This window comes from Gadus morhua, chromosome 14 (assembly GCF_902167405.1).
Source record: "Gadus morhua chromosome 14, gadMor3.0, whole genome shotgun sequence".
In the NCBI taxonomy this organism is placed as follows: domain Eukaryota; kingdom Metazoa; phylum Chordata; class Actinopteri; order Gadiformes; family Gadidae; genus Gadus; species Gadus morhua.
The window spans coordinates 25,581,265-25,603,371 of NC_044061.1; the positions used below are offsets into that span (position 1 = coordinate 25,581,265).

Below are 22,107 nucleotides of genomic sequence, written 5' to 3' on the forward strand. Positions count from 1 at the left end.
ACTCGTAGGGGGGAACGGTATTGATGGCCCCCTTCTCCAAGCCACCTCTGCTACCAGAGTTGTGCTTGCCACTGGGTCCCGTAGCCTGGTCTCCACCAAACCAATAAAGGGTGGGGGACGGCGCTTGAACAGTGAGGGATGGCCCCATCTCAACGTGTCGTCCAACCATGATGGTAGAATGCACCGCTCTTGCTGACATGCATAGCGGTCGGAGAGAGAGCCAGCTTAGGTACGTTGTCCAGTCCGCCCACGAAGCTCAAAGGGATGCCGCTTATTTGAAGCAGGTGAACCAGAGGTTATGTAAACACGCTGTCTGGCCGCCACCCTACAGCCACCAGACTGAGGGGTTGGAAGAGGCAGCCTGGAGGAATGCACAACAGGAATTATGCTCTTTCGGAAGTATGTACTGCCGTTCGGCCGAATGGCCGAACGGCCATTTGCCGTTCGGCCGAATGGAAAGAAAAACTGAGAGCCTGCGGTGCTTCTGGTTCCGCTGTGCTGGTCTCCCCGGCTGCGGCTGTAATGGCGGCTGCGGCAATCGGGGTTGGAGGTGGCCCCCTGGAGCATTGGGACCGGGCTCAACCCGGCTTCGTTCCTTCCTGCTGGTGGGAGGAGCCCGTGAGAATCGCTCCGAACCGGGAACGATTCTCACGGACAGACTGCTGGTCGAGAGCACCTCCGAGAACCGGAGCCCAAACAGTCCATCCGGAGCTAATGGCCCCTGGACGAGGCTGGCCCGCTCTCGTTCCGGCACCGCAGTGTGGGAGAGCCATATGGCCCTCTGGATCATGGTCGTCCAGGCCTTATGCCGGCCGGCCGAAACGGCCATCGGCTGGCATCGCTGGAGGAGCGCACTGGAGAAGCGGGGTTGTTGACCGCCGCCACTGATTGTGAGGCACAGACGAACACTCTGTCCGTCAGGCCGAAAATCTGCTTCTGGAGGCGGTCGGGGGGCAGCGGTTTCTCGTTAGGATGCCATCCGGGGCTGGCATAGGGATGCCCTTGATGGCCGGCGCCTTGCCCATGATTTCGCCGAATAGAACGGCCATCCGACGTGGCTTCTACCTGGGGACGATTGTGGCGGTGGAAGCCCTGGAGTGGGAGAACCCGGACACGGAGTCTGCAAAGACGTCATCCAAGGAGGCGACACCGTCCACCTCGATGTGGTCGTCGTCGTCGACCTCCGGAACTCCGGCCTTATAAATGTCGATGGCCTCGGAGAGGTCCAGCGATGTTGAGAAGAAGCGTTGCCTGGAGAGGAGCACGCAGCAGGCGGCGCAGGAGGCGGGGGTAACCAAGGCAACCGCGGCGTGTTCAGCGCCGAGGCATCTGAAACAGGCCAGGTGCCCTTCACCCGGCGCCAGGGAAGCGGGACAGGAAGCACAATTAGGGCCTGAAAAGGGCCCAGCTCTTAAGGAAGCGCTCTCCAGTGGCCCTGAAAAGGGCTGTTGGTCTGTCGCCTTGCCCACACCGCTGCCACAGGGTTCTTGAAGCTTAAAAGTCATGCTGTTGATCAGTACAATGCAGAAAGGAAAGGGAGGATGAGCGGCGGTATGCGCCACATTATATACACGGTGTCGTGGGAAATGTGGGAGGTGCCCACGTTGATTGATGCAAACTTTAAATTTTCATAAGGCGAAGCCCAGACGGCGTAGCCTACATGAAATAGAACCATGCAGCACGTGAACTGCGACAGGTGAGCTAATTAGTAGAACTTGCCGCAGCTTGCGCGCCCTCTGGTCGCCCTCTGGTCGCCTTGGTAACATCGAGAGAGTCGTCTTCAGTTTTGTGTGTGATCTTGAATTACATCACAAAATCAAATTTAACCGATTTCATTTCAGTGATTTAGATTCAGCCTTCATGGTGGAACAGTGAGGTTGACGGTTCACTTTTAAGACCTCTTTGTGCTTTCCTTGGTGAATTTAAAAAAGAGATTCTTGCCTGTGGTCCTGCTGCTTGAATGTGTGTTTAACCAGCCTTTTTATGCATTATTAAATCTCATTTAACCCAACCCGGTATCACGCGATTTCGTGCTCATGCGCACAAACGTTAATCTGTGCGCATCGTGTCCCAGATCACGATTGTCCGACTTTTTTAGTGCTGCACAGAACGAAATGTAAACCAATGCATTCTGAATGGGAGCGTTCTCCGACAATTAACGTCGTTTTTGAGGAGGTCTGCTTACAAATCAGAAATGTTGACATATATATAACTAGATAATAATATATACAGATATATAACTAGAGGGTGCACTGTACTATCTGCGCTCACCCCTTCTGAGGCTTCTCTCTCTCTCGCTCTCTCTCTCTGTCCCTCCCTTTCTCTCTTTCTCTCTCTCGTTTCGTTTTGTGGAGCACGTCAATTGTCGAAGAACGCTCCCATTCAGAATGCATTGGTTTAAGTTTCGTTCTGTGTAGCACTAAAAAAGTCGGACAATCGTAATCTGGGACACGATTCAATAGATTAATAACGTTTGTGCGCATGAGCACGAAATCGCGTGATACCGGGTTGTTTAACCGGGTAGTCTCATTGAGATGCAAATCTATTTTCAAGGGAGACCTGGCCAAGAAAGCAGGATCAAACAAACATACATTTTGGTTTAATACAAGCAAAAACAAAATACACAATTAAAAAAACATGTTTGGGGGGATTTCATAGTTACCAAATTAAACACAGACACAATTTGATATAATGTCATGTTTGAGCAAGGGTGTCATGTGAAATCAGTTCTGTCCCAAGTCCTTTCACTCGACTGCTACTAAATCACCATGATTCGGGGGTAAGGAAACCAGTCTTACACCAAAATGTAGCTGTGGACAAACGCAGCAATAGGCCTACTACATTTGGTTGTGAGACTGGTTTGATATATCATACAATGGGGTTATTCATGAGAGCCTCATCCATCTACCTCAGTATTTATTGAGAAAAGTACTTTCAGCTAATGAAAACAAGGCCCATTTGGGATGAAATCCTATAATGGGATCCGGGAAACCAGAAGCTGCTTGCTAGCATTCGTCCAAAACCAAACAGACATTCAGACATGTGTGAGGTTGTGTTTGAAAGATTTTCCAATTTTGAAAATTAAGCCTAAACTCTATCTTTCTTCATCCTCCTCATCCTCACTCAACACTTCACCACAACACAGGGCTTGAAGTTGTTTAATCAAGATTTAATTACTTCACTACAACATTCTGTTTGTAGTGAAGTAATAGGCCTGCATCTTTTCACATTTTAAACCTTGGTCTCTGCTTTTGTTTAAACAATAATCCATACAGGATATTTTGGTTACCAAAACATCAACATAAAATCTGATGAGGGAAACTGACAGGAATAACATTTGCAATAAAGAAACAAGACAGAAGTGTCAAAGCATATCATGGAACTGCACACAATCAAGCCTTTTTAAGAAGCAGTTGAGGCCAAAGAGGTGTGAAAGGTTCACTGAATAAGTGTACTTTCCATCATCTGTGCACAGCAAATGTAAAAGTCATCAACTCATTTATTTAACAAATTTGCACAGCTGGTGACTTGAATCCAAATTCCAACTAAAATGTGTTTCATTGACCTAATTTGTCACAAAGAAAATAAACCACATTTGTTTCGGCTAATATGAACTAAGTGACTCAACTCTGACTCAAGACTACAACGCCATAAAATTGATAAAAAAATACAAACCACAATGATGCAATATTTTTCTTCAGGTGGCCTTCTCTTACAATTTCACGATTCCATATTCATCATTTAATTGGGAAATAATAGAAAGGGAAACATCATTTAGTTATTAAGATTACACAAACTAATCCTTCACGCTTAAAATAAAATAATCCTGAATCGTGTTACACACAGGAGTTCTGTGGGACAATCCTTTTAACAAAGGTTCAGACCAACAATATTTTGAACTACCACGACACATGTTTACACAATGGAGAATATGGATCACATCAATTCCACATCTTCTGTTCAGTGCATCAACTCCTTCGGTCCAAACGTCTGTTTAACCGAAACTACAACAAACGTTGGGAACTGTGACTCATGGGGAAAACATGCACTAAAAAAGACCAGAAAAAGCCCTAATAAAAGTCTCTAATCTGAAACAGTCCCCTTCAAAGAGATCCCTCCCAATATTTATTGAACTCTTACATATCTTATTAATGCCATTGTTTGCTATCGTTTGCTCAGAATCCCTTTGATGTGCAGGACTGCTCCAAGTTAGGCCTAACAGCAGCGCTAATGAGACGACTTGGCACTTTGTAAACGCTGTCAAGACCAGGTGATGCAGAGGGTCGCGTCGGGCCCTTGTGTCCAGCTCAGCTGGTCCCCTGAATCCCCCCCCGCCCCCCCGCCCCTTCCAGAACTGACAGTATTTTGTCAAATTAGCATATTTTGCACTGAGGTCTTTGTTGAAAGTTAAGTCCAGTCTGCTTCAGTGATTTCGATCGCGCAGGAAATGTGGGATTAATCAGCACTGTGGGGCTGAATGATAGAGTCCTTCTCGGAAAAGGGGGTCATCTCCTTCTCCATGGAGTACAATCCAAAAGATTCCTCCTCGTGATGGGAGCAGGAAGGCAAGGACACATAGAGGATGTCAGAGTGTGTGTATGCAGGGTTTTACCACGTCTTTAGCCGGACATTGTGCGTGAGACTTAAACAGGGCGGCCTTTGTGTGTGTCAAAACCTCCTTTTTTTAATGGGTTTCCTATAAAAACTACTCAGCGATCATGGTATTCAAATCAGAGCGATGGCAGGAGGGGCTTCCGCCGTCTGTGTCTGGAAGCGATCCCGGGGCCTGGCGGGTTGTACCACATCTTAGAGGGCCGGCCGCACGCTCGCTCTGTTCGCAGACCAAAGGGCTCTTTCTCGCGGCTCTGCGCGATCATTTATTGAGGCTTAATCAACATGTATTGAATGCTGTATGCACTTTGTGAATCACTTTACAGGGGCCCTGTGTGCACTTTAAGCCTCGTCCACAGAGCTGTGAGGGGTTTAACGCCATTCCAGCTGAGGGCCAGCGAAGCATTCAGAAAGAAAATCTCCCGTCCCTGCAGATCTGCCTGTGCGGCTTTAAGCTCTCTCTCTCTCTCTTCTCTCATTCTCGCTCGCCCTCTGTCATTTATGGGGGAATTGAAGACGGCAGTTGACATTATTACTGTTCGGACTAAAGGGAACGTTTTTTTCCTCATCAATATTCATACAATAATAAATACAACAGGCTGTAGTCAGACTTGGACGTTTTCTTTTTTGTCTCCCTTGAGTTGAGAAGAAAATTGAAGTCTGTGTCGATTATATCTGATTCAGTGGATGTCCATATTTCAGTTGAATCTAAAAGCCCTGGTCTGTATGCTGCCGGGGGGATAGGACAGTAGCACAGTAGAAGGCTCACGTTTTGGAAACAGGTTTAAGTTGTGGGCTTGAGCCAAAGCATCTCATACTGCACCGCTTGTGTTCAAATCCCAGGAATTTCTTTCCATTCATCTTCACCTGCAGATGGAAAAATTGTGTTAAATGTAATGCATATAAATTATATTGAATAAGCTCTCACTCAGTGGACGCCGCCATTTCAGAGGACCCCTGGAAGTCTCCCCTGGGGATGGTAACCGTTCATTTACCTGGCGGCGGAAAAACCACAGTCACCACTGCTTCATTAAATTGTCTCTGCATGTCTCCAATACAGCCGTGAGGTAACTAATAGGCCACAGAGAGTGAGCCAAAGTCTTCAGTGCTACAAAGAGAATGTACAGGGGTAATTTGGGATGCTTCAAAGACATGTAGTGCAGCCAGCGATTGGGATGGAATCTGAAAAGTCAGCAGAAAAAAAAAGCCAAAAGAGAAAGAAAAAACCCTTTTGTAAAGGGGGACATAATCGTTCTGAGGACTGAAGCACACAACCCAAATAATACATTTCAGGTTTTGATATAACTATTACTGCCTGTGAAGAGCCCTTTGATGTTAATTGAAACCACTGGGCAGCAATCTGCTTTATAGCACTGACAAATAACAGTTTCCTACGGCTTAGCATTGAAGGTTAGTGAGCAAGGGGAAGTCACATACTTGCTCCATATGCTCATTCAGAATAAATAAAAGTCAAAAAAATAACTCTTTCTTACCCTGGCCAAAATTGCCGGCGAAAAAAAAGCCTATTCATCATATGCTAGTCCTGGCTAACTTCGGCTGGGCTTATCCAGTAGTGTGGTTCCACACTTCTCATTAAAAGCATTGCGGTAATTGATAAGGTGGTAATAAATGTAGGTGAGCCAGCCTGAGCCCGGGTACATGTCATTATTAACAAAGGAATGTCTTTCAACATTTCATCAGGGTTCGGGTCACGTGGTCCACAGCAGACGTGGGGGAGATAGTGTGATTACAGACTCAGGGTTCTGGTTTTAATATAGACACAACACAATGGTCCTTTCGTCTTCTCTGCGCTGCTCTTTATGGCATTTTGGCACTCTGCTCTCCTCACCTCTTTTTCTCTCCCTGCTTTTTATACGCTCATTATATCGTGAAAAAAGGGGGGAATTGTCAAAGGGTCATCCGGCGCTGATGCAATGCATAATAACAGAAAACATACTTTCAGTCTGAGCGGCAGCACATTGGCCCCAAAACAAAAGAAAAGACTGATATGATATGCCGCTGAAGAGAATGATTTCTTTCTTTTTTTTACCGTCTTTCTTCTTCCTTTTCTTCTTCTCCTTCCTTCTGGCATTACAACATAGATGAAAGTGTACAGAGGTAACCTTGCCCAGCTATGAACTCCACAGGTCAGACAGAAGAGGAGAGGTAGCTGCCGGCGGGTCTGATTGGCTGTTGGATGAATGTCAGGCGTTGTCAGAGAACGTAATTGGCTCGTATCTCGGTGAAGGACTCAAATGTGATGATTATTTATAGTGCTCCAAAGCCAAGTCCGGCAGCAAAAAACGATCATAGGAAAAAACGGACACTAAGGCTTGGCTGAGAAATGTGAAAGATAACTTCAAATGTAAAGTAAGTATGATGATGGATTGACCTGCCGATGGATACTGAGTAGTAAATGAGGACATATTCTGAATAAAACCCCAACTACATGTATTCATGTATTATTTGAATGTGAGTATATATTCAGTATTGCAACCACAGTGGTTAACCACAAGGATTTGAACCATTTTATAGTCCCTATTACTTGTTAGTGGTTGAATGGCCCTTTTGAAACCATGGGAAATGCATATCTAATTTAAAGGAACCTAGAAACGTTCCACATTGAAGCTGAGAGCCCAATATTACAATTTAAAGATGCAAAATATAACACAAAAATATGAAATTATTCCTAGTTACTCATAAGCCTACTGTATATACAATTGGCCCTTGGAACATTATATGATTCATTTTATTTCTGTTAAACTACTTGAGAAGATACACATGATATATTGTTTCTTCTTTGTGAGTTATTTTTGTTTGTTGATACAAACACACTGTAGTTTATTCTCTAAGAGTTTCTATCATGAAGTTCTTGGCCTTGCAAGTTCAACATGATGTGGAAATGTATGGGTGGTTTCTCAAACCTCTTGTGTACGCTAGCTCATGGGGCGGACTACCATGTAGCCGAAAATACAATTAGATAAAACTAAATGGATAATAAAGACAGGACAAGATGAATGCATGCATCATTCAATTCAAAATAAATACTTAACATAATCTACATTATTTTCATCATAACTTATAGTCCACACAGCGATTGCTGCCATATGTTTATGTTCAGTTATACCATGCAGATGGATCCGGTTTGTGCCAGATATCCTTCCAAGGGTGTATTTCAAGCATATTTTCCTCTTAAAAAAGAACAGGGAGAAGGAAAGGAAATGTAGTGCAAAAGAGCGGCTTTCTTTATCACTAAGAGATTCCAGAGACACGGCCACGTACGAGGCCAGGGAGTGTTATAGCTTTTTTACAAGACAGGTGAAAGAAACATGTGCCTTAAATCACAGTGCCCAACTCGCTGGGACAACTCTACCATAAAAGAAAAGAGAGATTACAAAGAAAACTAATGAAGACACTGATCAAAGTCTGTAACGGTAATGTGAAGCAGGTGCCTCAGACCCCCACAATCACTTCTCCATCCCCTACATTGATCTGTCGGTGGTGGAGCCCATGTCCCACACACATGCTCCGATAAGGAAAACAGACTAAGCTTGATTCAACACGGTTCATAACATGGTCTTATAGCGTTGGACAAACTCAAGGGAACAGCTGAGGGGTACTTTAACTGTTATGTGAGGCGTACACTTAAACATGTAGCTCAAATTGAACTTCCCCAAATGCCGGTCGAAGTTGAAATGGCTTCCCCCTGGTTGAATCGCACACTGACAGAAATGCACCTGGATCTGAAAGCCATGGAGGAGTTGAAAGGAGGCTGGCGGGATTTACATTGGAGCATGTTCAAAGACTGCTATTTTTACACATAGTCTGAGATGAAAGTGTCACTGGCTTTGATTTATAGATGGGGTTAGGGGGCCACATATGGAACATCCATGTTCAACTTCAGCTTTAAAGGCAATGTTTAACTTCTGCTATATATATTGCTGTGGTTTTGGTTGCAGCACTACTCGTAGAAAAATCACCTTATTAGTTATTATGGTATTATGGTATGGTTATTATCGCGGAGTGTTACTGAAGTGCTATAAGTATATAATTAATTATAATAATGTTAATACTAATAAAAGAAGAATATAAATGAATTGAAAACTATTATTATTATTTTTACTTTATTATTATTGCTATTTTTACTATGATTATTTTTTGTAGGTGACTATTATTGTGATTATGATCGTGATTTTGATTGTGATTACTATTATTTATTCTAATTGTATTCATATGATATATATATATTTTTTTATTATTATCTTTATACATCTATATGTATAAAGATGTGTCTGAAACACTCAAGTAACTGAAGTGCAAGATAATAATATAAATAAGTCGTTTTATCTTTCATACCTTTGTTTACCTCCTGTCCATCCGCGCAACACGAGTCTGGACTGTGATTTGCTGGAGCGTGGGGGCTGGACTAGACTTGAGGCAATTTCCGGTTCCTTTGCGAACAGCATCTTGGTAGTTGTATTCCCCACGTATCCCCTTATATGTAATTTCTTAAACGTTTTTCGAAAAAATACACATTAAACACAATATTTGTTATTATACATATGCATCACATCATTATCTGAAAAAACTCACGTCTTTCCTGCCTTTTTATGTCAATTTAAAACCCATCAGGACTCTTATTTTGAACTACAACACCACCGTAGGCTGTAACGCAGGCGAGGCGCCGTCGACACGAGTCCGGGAAAATGAAGAGATCGGGTGACAGTGAGGGAGAGAAGAGGAGAAAGGTACTGATAGCGTCTTTCTCCGTCGGCTCTGCTCATTTCTCATTTCTTTAGTGGTTAATGTTCCCGATGCGTTGGGTCGGGTCGTACTGTGTGGCCCGGGCGGCTCCCGTATCCCCGCCCGCCGCGCCTCCCCTCGTCTCCTTTTATTGTGTTTTCTTCCACGTTTCTGATTCACAACGCACACATCTTTACTCTTATCAGTTATCGTTTATGATCCGAGAGATATGTTGGAGTTAAAGCTCACTGTTGGAGTGATTGGTTGTTTTCTGTGTCCTGTTTGTAAATGAACTGCGCCATGTTCTAGGAAATAAATAAATATGTCAATATCAATCAATATCAATATTACATAATGACGGTTTCATAAAAACACAATTTGGCCATTTGAATATCACACTGTTGTAAGAAAGCCCATATCTTTAGTAAAAATCTACTTTAATTAAAACTAGAACTTTATTCTTAAAGTTAGAGATAAAGTTGTGGGTTATTGACGATAATACAGTATTTTTTGATACATAGTGATATGTAGACAGTATACAGTTGATATAGTGATGTGTAGACACTATATAGTACATACATAGTGATATGAAGACAGTATATAGTTGACATATAGTGATATGAAACCAGTACATAGTTGATATAGTGATATGAAGAAAGTTTATAGTTGATAATGATATGTAGACACTATATAGTTGTTAAATAGTGATATGTAGACACTATATATTTGACATGTAGACTATAGTATATAGTATAGACTTATGGGTGTCATCAGCAGTAGCGGGGAGTTGCCATGTTTAGTTTAGTTTCTGCTGTGCACAGTGTGTCCATGCTGCAACAACAAAGTTACTCACAACAAAGTGTTGTGAGTAAATAGATACAGAAAGTGGGCTACACTTAAATCCCTGACCGTCTAGTTAGATACAATCTAAATTGCGTAATGCTCTGCAATGTATCACACAGCCGCTAGTGTTTTAGGATGCAATTGTTTGAGTTAGGCCGAGACTTGTCCCGGTAATAACGATGTGATATCAAGATGCTGCGTAAGCTCACCTATTGCAATGTATTTCGTGCCAACCCAGGCTTATTAGGATTTTCTGTGTTGTGTGACTGCAGCTCCAACCGGTTGTGTTTTTTTGGGAGTACATTTGAATAGAAGGGGAAAGAAGGGACAGACTTTAGGCGCCCAAGGCTCCCGTTCGCCCTGGGTTATCTCTCCATCTCTCCCTCGCTCTCTCTCCCTCCTGTGTCTCCTCCGGTTCATCCTGTCCTCTATTGACGCGGCCCCTGTCTCCTGTGACATATGTGTTTGGATCATGTCAGACAGCTCTGAAATTATGTAGGACCCTCCTGTTTATGAAAGTAGTCCTGGTGACCAGATGAGCGGCTCTGAGCAAGAACTCATTCCAGCTGGCCCCCAGGCTTGCTAGGCAGCCCTGCGGAAACCGGGCCACTTGGTACGAAAAGAGGCACAACAAAATGAGGTGAAACTAGGGGAAGGAGGCATGGTGGTGAAATGGTGGGAAAGATGGCTGCACAGTGATGATGAAAGACATGTAATCTTTGCTATTGGTGGTGAAAGGGACTGTTTTGGTTGTGGATGGGGTTATCTTTAATGGATAATAGCCATGGTTTTATGTGGCTGTTGCTGCTGCTGTTGTTGCTGATGTGGATGTTGTTGTTGATGTGGATTTGTGTTGTGCACATTTGTAAATCTACACATCTTGAAATTTCGAATGTGGTGGTTTTACTGTCATTTTAAGTAAGCATGTGCAAACTATTGGCTTTGGGGAGAGAAAGCAGGTCCACTAAAAGCCTTGGATGAGACATCTACAGTTGAGGCCAAAAGACGAACATGAGGCTGCATGCACTCTCTGACAAATGTAAAAGATGTTAGAACCAGGCTCATTTAGATACTATCCATCACATTCACGTTTCTGAACCGCTTCTTCGTTGTTTGGCCTCCTTATAACAGCAGTCTCTCATCACTGTGGTCCCACTCAAGACTCTTTCCTTGTAACAGTAAGGAGCCCAGACATACATGAAGCCATCTCTTCGCCATACTTTCAATTGATAAATGGCGACCGTAGAGTACCTGTACGGCTGGCTGTTAACGGTTCTCGTTTGAGTGCCTACTTTATATAGGCATGTGAAAAATATGACATATTTTATCAATGATTTTGTGTCATCAATGCTGTTCTGTTACACAATGTGTAAATTCATGGCGTTGCTTACAGGCAGGCTATGCCTTATTAAATATTTCCATAATACTGTCACAACTAATATTTTATAATCTGTATCGTTCATTTTCAGTTTACACGTGTAATGTATCAACATACATTTGATTGCATTGCAGGTGCATAGAAATAATTTAGATATTTTAAACTATTCATAGTTATGTCAACGTGCACCTTATGGAACATGCTATTAAAGACAAATAGGCTTATAGTGTTAGTGCCAGGTTTAATTACTCCAAATTGCAACAGGGGCCTTTATAGGCACACCTTAATGATTTTTTGCAAGTTTTTACCAGTAACTCCATCTTTGCGTTTCTCAAACGACATTGACCGCCCTTCCACCCCGCCCCCCTCCCGTACCCCCCCTGCTCACAGCTCTCTTTACTGTCTCGGATGTGAGCTAGCTGTTGGGCCTGTGACGACATGCATACAGCTTGTCTTAAACAAGGAGTGTGTGAGTGTTTGTGTGTGTTAGTGTAAGTAATGATCACACAGGGTCACCAGATGTTGCAAGGTCCTGAATGGAGCCGGGGCCATCGCTCAGATCTGCCTCATTGGTCCGCCCTGTAAGACGAGGCAGGCAGTGCAAGCTGTTTAGGGCATTTCATTCCTGAGCGCTCATTAAAATGGTTTGTGTTTCCCTTGGCGATTCTGTTAAATTAACAACGAGCAAGGTAAAAGCTGATTATGTGGCCACACATCGAGACATGGTTAATCAATTCTTCCCCACCTCCTCCTCCCCCCTCCCCCCCAACTAAATGTTAGCCGGTGAATTAGTGTAGAGGTAACGATTTATGGCGACTAATGCCAATGTCCTGTCATGTCGGCTCGGGTGTTTTAGCAAGAGGGGGTGCGGCGGCGGCGGCGGCGGCGGCGGCGGAGGGGCTGCTGGTGTCAGATTCCGCCCATTCAGCAGCCCTGCACTCTGCCAGCCATCTTTTTCAGCCTTCTTAACCCGCGCTACACGCTCCTCGCTCTATTAATGAGCCCATAATGGGGAAATAGTGTTGGGCGTGGACATGAAACCCTGTGTAGTGATACCGTCGGCAGGGCATCACACAGCGGGCTCCAGCAGAGATGGATTTACACCCAGGGCTCCGCGTTGGACCGGGCGGGAGAGGGGCTATCCCTCTGCCTAGGGTGGGTGGGCGGGCTGGTGGGAGGGCTTCCACGGACTCATCAGACCCCCGCCGGTCCAGCCGTGCAGAAAGCCAAGGCTTTGGAAAAATACGGCTGTGGCTGATAATGATACCATTACACTAATGGAGGCGGCAAATGAAGGGGAACTCAGGCGGCCACTTTATCACCGGAGGGGGCCATTTCCGCACTGCATTCCTAATTGCCCGAGCACCCTTTATTGATCAGACCATCATGCTGCTAATCCGCTACAGAATTACTTATCGCCACGAGGTGTCGATCCATTGCCTGACCTGCTCAGGGTTCTGCGGCTCGGGGGTGCGTCAGGGACCCGCCGGGCAGCCGTATATCTGCCGGTGATTTAACGTCGGGCCGAGACGGCCTCTCTGAGAGTCCTCCGTCGGTGGAGCGATGGCGGTGGGCGGGGGGGGCGGGGGTGTTGATGTGCTGTTGTGTTACTAGGAGAGGTGTACGTGGGAGGGAGGTGGGGGAGAGAGTGGGCGGTGGGAGAAGGAGGGGAGGCGGGCGGGCGGGGGGGAGGCAAATGAACCCATCAAGGTTTCTTTTAATTAAAGAGCAGGCAACAATCTGGTTCCTCCCATTTTATGGCCTTGTTGTCTGTTGCGGGGCAGGGGTGGGGGGGAGGGTAAGCCGGGGTCTGGCGGCTGGCTCATTAATCTCGCTGTTCGGTGGATAAGAGCAGGCGGCTTGCTTCCTTTCTTCACCTTCGTCTTCATCAGCTGCAGTAGGGCGATTGTCATGCAGAGGCCAGAGCTCCTGGCTGGCTGGTTCTCCTCCTGGCTGGCTGGTTCTCCCCCTTGTTTTAAGACATCTCTCTGTGTTTAACTCTACCCCGGGTTGTGTTGCTTGGGTAACAAGCCTTATTGATAGTCGCTGTGCCTCAGAAATATACTGTTTCTAAACAAAAATACGAATCATACTTTTTATTTTTTTATTTAAAGCAGAACAACAAGATTAACAGTACTGATGGCGGAATTAGTGTGCCAAAGGTAATGCGCTGTGGGTTCTTATGTAACAACATTACACGCAGGCCTGTATATATTTATATATCATGCAGGCGAGCACTACTTGAACATGATGGATAATAACTTTACCTGGGTCATTCTCATTACCACTGAATAGGCGGGTCATGAAGCACAGAGCCTTGGGGCCGGGCCCCTGTCGTATCCCTGGCCCCTTTTACTGGCCCCCTGTGTGCGGGTTCCAATCCCGCGGCCCCGGGAAGTGTGGCGTCCGACCGCTAAGAGCGCCCGGGCCCAACCTTTGGCCCCGGCTAATCAAAGAGTTTACCTCTAGGGCGACACATTGAGCCCACTTCATTAGGGCCACTCCTGCGACCATAAAGATGTATTTATATGTGGAGCGGCCTGTCGCGCCGCCGGGGGAAACCAGCTATTGATCTGGATATTTAGTCATTTCTTTCTGCATGCGCCATCAATATTGTGCAAACATCCATCGGCTTGAGGTTGACCTCAACCGAGGCCTCTGTTTTCCCCTCCCCTCGGAGTTCAGTGATATACTATGCTGAAGGTAAAATCAATGAGTGAATATGAAGTTTGCCGGTGTAATATAGTGCGAGCCCCGGGCCCCAGGACTTTCATTGATCCGTTGTGTTAGCATTAGGGGGGGGGGGGGGGGGGGGGGGGGGGGTGCGTGACTGTTTGCATTGTTTTGCTGCGTGCGTTATAAAGTATGTGCTGTCTCCGCGTGTTAATAATGTGTGTAGATGGGGACGGGGGACGGGAGTGCATTCCCTCCCGAGGTGTTTACTGTTCCTTATTTGATCTTTCGGGGTCATATACGTTGTTTACAGATGAGCTTGGCTAGGTATGCTGCTCTTTAACCTTCTGCAGTCGTAGCTGCCAACACTAGCTAGTCTATGGTGATCCAGAGGGATGACGCGGCTCGTATCGGTGAATAATTGTGCTTAATATATGTGAGTTTAACCATTATAATTTAAAACAAACCCGTCACAGTGTTCTGGGCAGTACAAGGTGCCTGACGCATCCAGTTGGCGGCTCTGCAGAAAAACTAACATTCCCTAAAAGCATCTAATCGAAGGCTGTAAACGAGACTTAACGTCAGGCCTGAGTTGTAGCCGTATAAAAGGATGTTGTGTTCTTTATGGCGCTGCTTTATGTGGCTATGATGTAGGGGTATACTTACAGTAGTATACATTTTACCATTAACATTGCATTTTAGCTCTCCGACAGCATCAACCCCCCCCCCCCTCCCCCCCAAAGAGCTTGGCGGTCATGGGGTTGTACTATTGGTCAAAATACCTCCAGATCATCACATCGTGTTGTTGTGAATGAATAATGGCCTATGCACTGGAACAGCCGTGTTATTTTATATCTAACAGCATTAAACGTTTTAGGGTGCCCCATGTCTACATTTGCTTTGCATCTTCAAGGATATCAAGTTTTACGGCCCTGGCCTGCTTTGTCTCAGTGGGCTCTGCATTAAACCGGCCTGCTGAGGGCTCGAACGCGGGATCTCACCCAATACCTCCATCCCAAACAGCCACAGACCGGCACTCGGTCTTAAACGTTTGGCTGTGTGATGTAGTGAGCCATCAAAAACCAGGGCGATCTTCCAACCGGCTTACGTTCTTCTTCTAGGTGAACATTTGAAACAGAAGGCGATGTTGCAATAGGTTACGAAGCCTAATTTGTAGTAAAAGCCCAGCGGCTCCTCTCAGGAGGAAATAAGTATATTTCTCATTAGAAAGCTCTGGATGGATGGCTTCACAGACAGCCGTGGATGTTGATTTACATCCTATCTGCCGGTTTATGTCTGCCTAAAATAATGACGGCCTTCACCTGGAACACCCGAGTTAATGGGGACAAAATAATGATGCATGAAAACACATTCTGATTGTTTGTCCCTTGGTAATCATCACTCCTGTTGACGGAGTCAGACACTTTAATTCTGCCACTTCTTCTGCTATCTGCCCGGTTCCAGGTCTCCCATGATGCATTGCTCCAACTCTATATTATTATTCACCATAGTGGAGGAGCCACAGACTTCCTCTCTGAACCCGGCCTTGACAGCCCTATGTCTGACAGCCCCTTACTAAGCACCTCACAACAATGTTGAGACACTTCCTACTGATGTCAGTGCATTCACCAACACGGGCCCGCGACGCCAAACCAAACCGTCGGCCGCCTGAGCGGATGAGGATATGCCGTCATATGCGGTGAGACTACACGCGGCCCTCGCGGGTTTCATCTGTCATGCATGTGTCCTGTCACAAGAGAGACATAGAATAATCAGAGCAATCAATAGGTGGTGGCACCTCTTCAGGGAGGGGTACTGAATAAACATGGGGATGACCCCCCCCCCCCCACTCACCTCAGACACAGGGGCCAAAGCCCCAAGGGGGTTCATTAGCAGCTGCTACTGCACACGCTCACTCCTTCTTATTCATTTGTGTTTGCTCTGCAACTTTGTGGAGACGTGAGGTGTGTGTGTATTTGTGTGTCTGTGTTTGTGTGTGTGTGTGTGTGCGTTTCCCATGGTTGACAGCCTTTTTGAAGGCACATATGTGTGTTGTGTACATTCGTGTAACGTGTTGGCTGTGCGGTCGTGTTGACATGTTGTCTTGTCAGTCTCTGCACACATCGCCACGTCCACCCGGTGTTTTAGGTAATGATTGAAATGCTAATGGCTGCTGGGGAGAGGAAGCTGAAATGCTCAGTATCTCGGCTGCCACGGGTTTGACGTGGAAACGACAAATGATTGAACGAACAGACTTTAAAATGCAGAATGAGGTGGTTCACCACTGGGCTACCTAGGGTTGATCCAGAACGACGTAACTTTAGATGCTGTTTCCGCGTAAAACATCATACCCTGCTTGCTAATTTTAACTAGCTGCCGTTAAACCTATTTCACAAGGAAAGCCACCTGTGCCATATAAAACAGAAGAGAGGAGGGGGAGCTTTGTGATGCTGTTTATTTGTGAATGTGTTCTCCTTTTGTGATGACTCACCTGTCCAATAAAGAGAAAGTTCCTACTGTTTCTGCTCCGCCCGGCATCTGGTCCTTATCCAAACCCGAGAATGGGGGTCTTCACGAGGGCCGCGGGAGGCCACCTGCGTGCGGCGGTGTAAATGGAAACTGTTAATTTGTACATCATAAGTTATTTTTCCATAAACGCGAGTAATGGAAGTGTGTGAAAATAGCTGCCATGCTGCTCATTGCCCAGGGCGCGCTCAGTGTGCGGGAGCCATTTTGGATCCGTAGCCGGAGCACAGCCTAGCCAGCTGGAAGCAGGCCTCACCTGCTCACTGCCAAATTGGCACGGATGCTATTACCTGCTCTTAAAACATGTCTTTGGTTTTGTAAACGAGTCTTGTTTAACGGCTGTGTGATTAGTAAACTTGCCTAGTAGGGTATCCATGGTGTGTGTGTGTGTGTGCGTGTGTGTGCACGTGTGTGTGTGTGTGTGTGTGTGTGTGTGCGTGTGCGTGTGTTTGCATGTGTGTGCGCGTGTTTGTGTGCGTGTATGCGCGCGCGACTGCGCGCGTGTGTGTGTTTGGGGGGGGGATGGTAATGCAGTACGTAGCCACTGTGAGGGAATTAGCTCCTGGTGATGTGTGATGTTGCGTTACGTTATTTAAATATTATTGCCTTCTAACCTTCACAAAAAAACGTAATGCTTTGCAATGACTATACTTCACTTCCTTTCCATCCAGGTAGTAGACTCACACCTCAGTAATTCCTTCCTCTCAATGACATTGCGCGTGTGTGTGTGTGTGTGTGTGTGATATGTGTGTGTGTGTGTGTGTGTGTGTGTGTGTGTGTGTAATATGTGTGTGTGTGTGTGTGTGTGTGTGTGTGTTTCTTCATCAACCTTAACTTTGTCTTGCATATGCCAAAGGTTCAGCGACAGCTTGACTGGCACGCTGTCAGACAGACCGTGCCTCTTCAAGGTAGTGCGCGCGTGTGTGTGTGTGTGTGTGTGTGTGTGTGTGTGTGTGTGTGTGTGTGTGTGTGTGTGTGTGTGTGTGTGTGTGTGTGTGTGTGTGTGTGTGTGTGTGTGTGCATGTGCAAACGGGTGTCGGTGTGCGCTCGGGAAGCAGAGAGGATGTTGTGAAGATGCTCCTGGCACACTTTGCATGTTCTCCCTGAGACAGGCAGTCCTTCGACCGGCACTGGTGCGTGACAGTTGCCTTTCATCGCTGCCTTCTCTACACTTAACCCCTGACCAGTCTCCTCTCGCTCTCTTTCACTCTCTCTCTCTCTCTCTCCTTTCTCGCTCTTGCTCTCTCCCGCTCTCAATCACTCTTGTTTGCTCTCTCTCTTGCTTTCTCTTGCTCTCTGTCTCTTTCTCTATCTCTCTCGCTTTCTCACTCTCTCACCCTTTCTTCTTAACAAACACACACCAACACATAGCAGCACACACACACACACGCACACGCACACACACGCGCGCGCGCACGTCGGGCCGCTCTCTCAACGCAGTTCTGACTGACGGACCTCGCAGAGGCGCGGGGTGTGCGGGGCGTGCTTGTCACAAGACCTATGCTGTCAGGGCACAGAAACCTCAGCGCACACACACACGCACACACATACATGCACACACACATGCAGAGAGACGCTCAGACTTCCCGACAGACACACACAAACTCAGACGCATAGACGCACGCGCACACCACAACCTTTTGTTCAACAGTCCGTAATTCCATCCACCGATGCTGTCAACCACATGATCAAACGTGCATAAAGAGTAGCGCCCCCTACGCCCCACCCGCTCCATCACCAGCACCAGCACCCCCCGGATCCCCGTCTCCCCTCCACCTATCATAATATAGGCAGATTCCCCCCTCGCCCCTCCAGCCTGTGTTTATTCAGATGAGTCTGACTGGAGGGCAGCAGGTCAGAGCCCGCCGCCCGGCCTGAGTGGAGCCCTGTCTCTGCCCAGATGGAGCCCAGAGAACCGCGATGGGGCGGGTCGTGGCAGGGCCTTTCCTCTGTGTGTGTGTGTGTGTGTGTGTGTGTGTGTGTGTGTGTGTGTGTGTGTGTGTGTGTGTGTGTGTGTGTGTGTGTGTGTGTGTGTGTGTGTGTGTGTGTGTGTGTGTGTGTGTGTGTGTGTGAGGGATAGAGAGAGAGTCGGTGTGTATAAGGACAAATGTAGTATTTACGGCCACATGTGTGCATATATGGGTATATGTGGACTGTGCGTTTGTGTGTGCGTTTGACTGCGTGTGTGTGAGAGTGTGAGTTTGTGTGCATGTGTGTGTGTGTGTGTGTGCATGTGTGTGGCACCAGGAGGGCTGAGGGCTGGCATATCAGCCCCTATGCTGTGACCCAGCCTTGTTTTGCAGAGGTCACACACTGTCATTTGTTCTGGGCCCGCCTGAAGTGAAATAAGTCACAGAGCACCAGAGACACGTCAAGCTTTCAGGTTCCTGGAAGCAGCCCAAGTTCACCGCTCCACTCACGCTGAAGTGCACTGGATTGTTTTTCCCAAGATCCATTTTCTTAAATCTCTAATGGGGTTTTATGTATTCGAGAATAAGGCTGGCATCCTGTTGTTTTTGTACGTCCCACATTGTTTTGGGTTGTTTTCGTTTTGTTTCCGTGTGTTTCATCTAAGGATTAATAAGGCGATTAAATTCGGTGGATCCGTTACCCTTCCTTGATTATGTGCCAGTTTGTGTATTTGTATAACAGTGTGTGTTCGTGCAAATACACTACAACACACACAAGTAGTCAAGGTGGGCTGAATATGTGCGCTTGGTGTTGGTTCTGGGTTTGTGTGTAGGCGCCCACATGCAATTGTGTGAAAGCGGGCTTCCACTGTCATTTATTACCCACACTCTGTAAGCTAGGGAGGAAGAACAGATAAGCGCAAGAAAAAGAGTAAATTCTTCTTAAACTTGTTGTCGGGAGTGTCAGCCGAACCGGGGGAGCGCGGCGCGTGTTAACGTCGTTAACGTTAGCGTAATCCCACAGCGGCAGCCGAAGCCCATGTGCCAGGCACTATCAGCCCGTGGACCCATTGTCAGACGACAGAGGAGAGGAGGCATTGTCACCCGCCGCTGTGTACGGACTGGTGTAACGGGGATGGCAGGCCGGTGTCGGGGCTGATTGACGGCTAGCCGGGATCGGGGCTAATCTGGCCCGCTGATTTGAGGCAAGCGGCTTCGGCGAGGAGGGCTGTCCCCGTAACTCTTGACAACACAGACAGCTTCGGCGGAGTTATCGGTGTTTGTAAGTCTGCTTCCGCGCCCGGGATGACAATGCGGATTAGTGCCAAGGCTCTTTAAACAGTGTTTTTTTCTTTATTTCTTATTTTTTTTTACTAAACCGAGGAGAGGGAGTGTTATCGGTGTCTCCGCAGGAAGACCCCGTTGCCGCCGACCGTATTTCCTTCACTGTCAATTAAAGAGGGGATCATTAACTTCAAGGGTATAAATGTTCTAACACTGGTATTACGGCGCGTGGCTGAGTCGCTGACAGATGTTTCAACTTGAATTCTCAGCTTGTTTTTTCCTCCTTCCCTTTTTTCGGGGCCCTTTAATTAATTTATGTATCGGTTCGGCTCTGGTTTTTGAAAAAAAAAAAATCCTCACTTGTCTGCTCATTGTTCGGCTTCCTAATCTGCGTTACCATGGTAGTCGCGGAGAGACGTTTGGGCCTTGTCACTCGCCGTGTTTCACAGGAGGCGGAAGGGGCTAATGTATTCAATATCCTAAGACAGTGTAAGGTAAACCGCTTTCAACCGCGATCCTGCTTCCTCCGTATAGTCTCAGCCTTAGTGAGGGGGGGGGGGGGGGGGGGGGATTTAGGAAAGATCACGAGTGTTGGACATGGTACTGCTGGTGCATGCCCGCCCCCACCCCATCAGAAGCTAATTAAAATCCTAATTACATAAAGGGATTTTTGTACCAAAATATTTGTGTCCTTACCAGGATGCTATTTTGGGGCAGCTTCTCTTACCTGGAAGTGTATGTGTGTGTAGGTGTGTGTGTGTGTGTGTGTGTGTGTGTGTGGCTGGCACCTGAAGGTTTTTAAAAGTGTGCAGGCGGTCTTGTCGCTGTGATGCTGAGTGATAAGGACTGTGTAGCCCTGCTGATTGCGGCGTCGGGGACCTATCACAGACCAATCGCTGGCTCACCGGGAACCAAAGCCGCCGCCCCGGCGAATGATAGATGCGTCTGAAAGATGCTCCGGTGGTAGGAGAGCGATGGGAGAGACGGAGGGCTCTAATGGGCAATCTCTGCTCATCCACTGTCCTGCTTCTCTCATGACAGCTCTATTCCTTTGTTCTCACCCCCACCGCACACACACACACACACACACACACACACACACACACACACACACACACACACACACACACACACACACACACACACACACCGGTGGCGGCCCCCATCCCGGTCCCTCGACCCTCTCCCTGCTGGGGATTCGTGACAAGTTTTCGCGGGGCTGATCAAACGCACCGATGACACCTTATTAGGATATAGTGCGTGTTTACAGTCGCACACAGGCGAATAACCCCCTCCCAACACACACACACACACACACACACACACACACACACACACACACACACACACACACACACACACACACACACTAACATACACACATACACACACACACACACACACACACACCCTCTCCCACACCCACTGACAACAAGGGAGACTTCACCTTGACTAATTAAATTTGCACCTGCAACGCCAGCTGTGACAGCCACTGGAGGGCTGCCTACATTTATGTCATTCCATACCCACTTCCTGTGACATTCATGGAGGCCGACCGGTCCCTGGTTTCATCTGGAGACCCTGCTGTGTGCTTGTGTGGCTGTGTTTATTTATGAGTGTGTTTACTTCTCCAATGGCTGCCTTTTGTGTTTTGACAGCGCCGCGTGTTGCGCTGCAGGTTTGCGGCGGCGGCGGCATTGGGCTGTGGGTGATTATTTTTCCATCCTGAAGAGGTTATTTGGTCTGTCTCGTTGGCCGGTAACGTGAAGGAATTACGCAACAATATGATTGCTTTGTTGTATATAAATAAGGCGAAATGGACTCTTTCTTTCATTGTAGTTTTGTTCTCATTGCAGTTAGCCTGAGTAAAGTCTTTTGCGATTTGCCTTTTGAATTGGACGCAGTTCCATGATGATGAGGACACAGACCTGACCTTCATATGGTTTCATTACCATGGTTACGACTTCTGTTTAATAAGAGCAGAAGTTTTTGAATGTGTCCCCATGCACCCCTCTGTGTCCACGGAGTCCCATGGACACGAGTCACCCAGTGGCAGAAGACCAGATCTTGTCACTTACCTCCTCTCCCTTCACACATTCAGTCCCTCTGTCACCCGCTCACACGCACACACTCACACGT

The 22,107-nt window shown here is 46.8% G+C and overlaps 1 protein-coding gene across 2 annotated transcripts in view; it reads left to right on the forward strand.

The window, feature by feature from the left end:
• The first annotated feature begins 9,234 nt into the window (after positions 1-9,234).
• Positions 9,235-22,107, forward strand: part of fto (FTO alpha-ketoglutarate dependent dioxygenase) — a 58,039-nt gene continuing 45,166 nt past the window's right edge. For both annotated transcript variants that reach the window (XM_030377263.1, XM_030377262.1), the window contains exon 1: positions 9,235-9,359. In XM_030377263.1, coding sequence (XP_030233123.1) covers positions 9,318-9,359 — 42 coding nt within the window. In that variant the 5' untranslated portion in view covers positions 9,235-9,317. The remainder of the gene's footprint in view (positions 9,360-22,107) is intronic.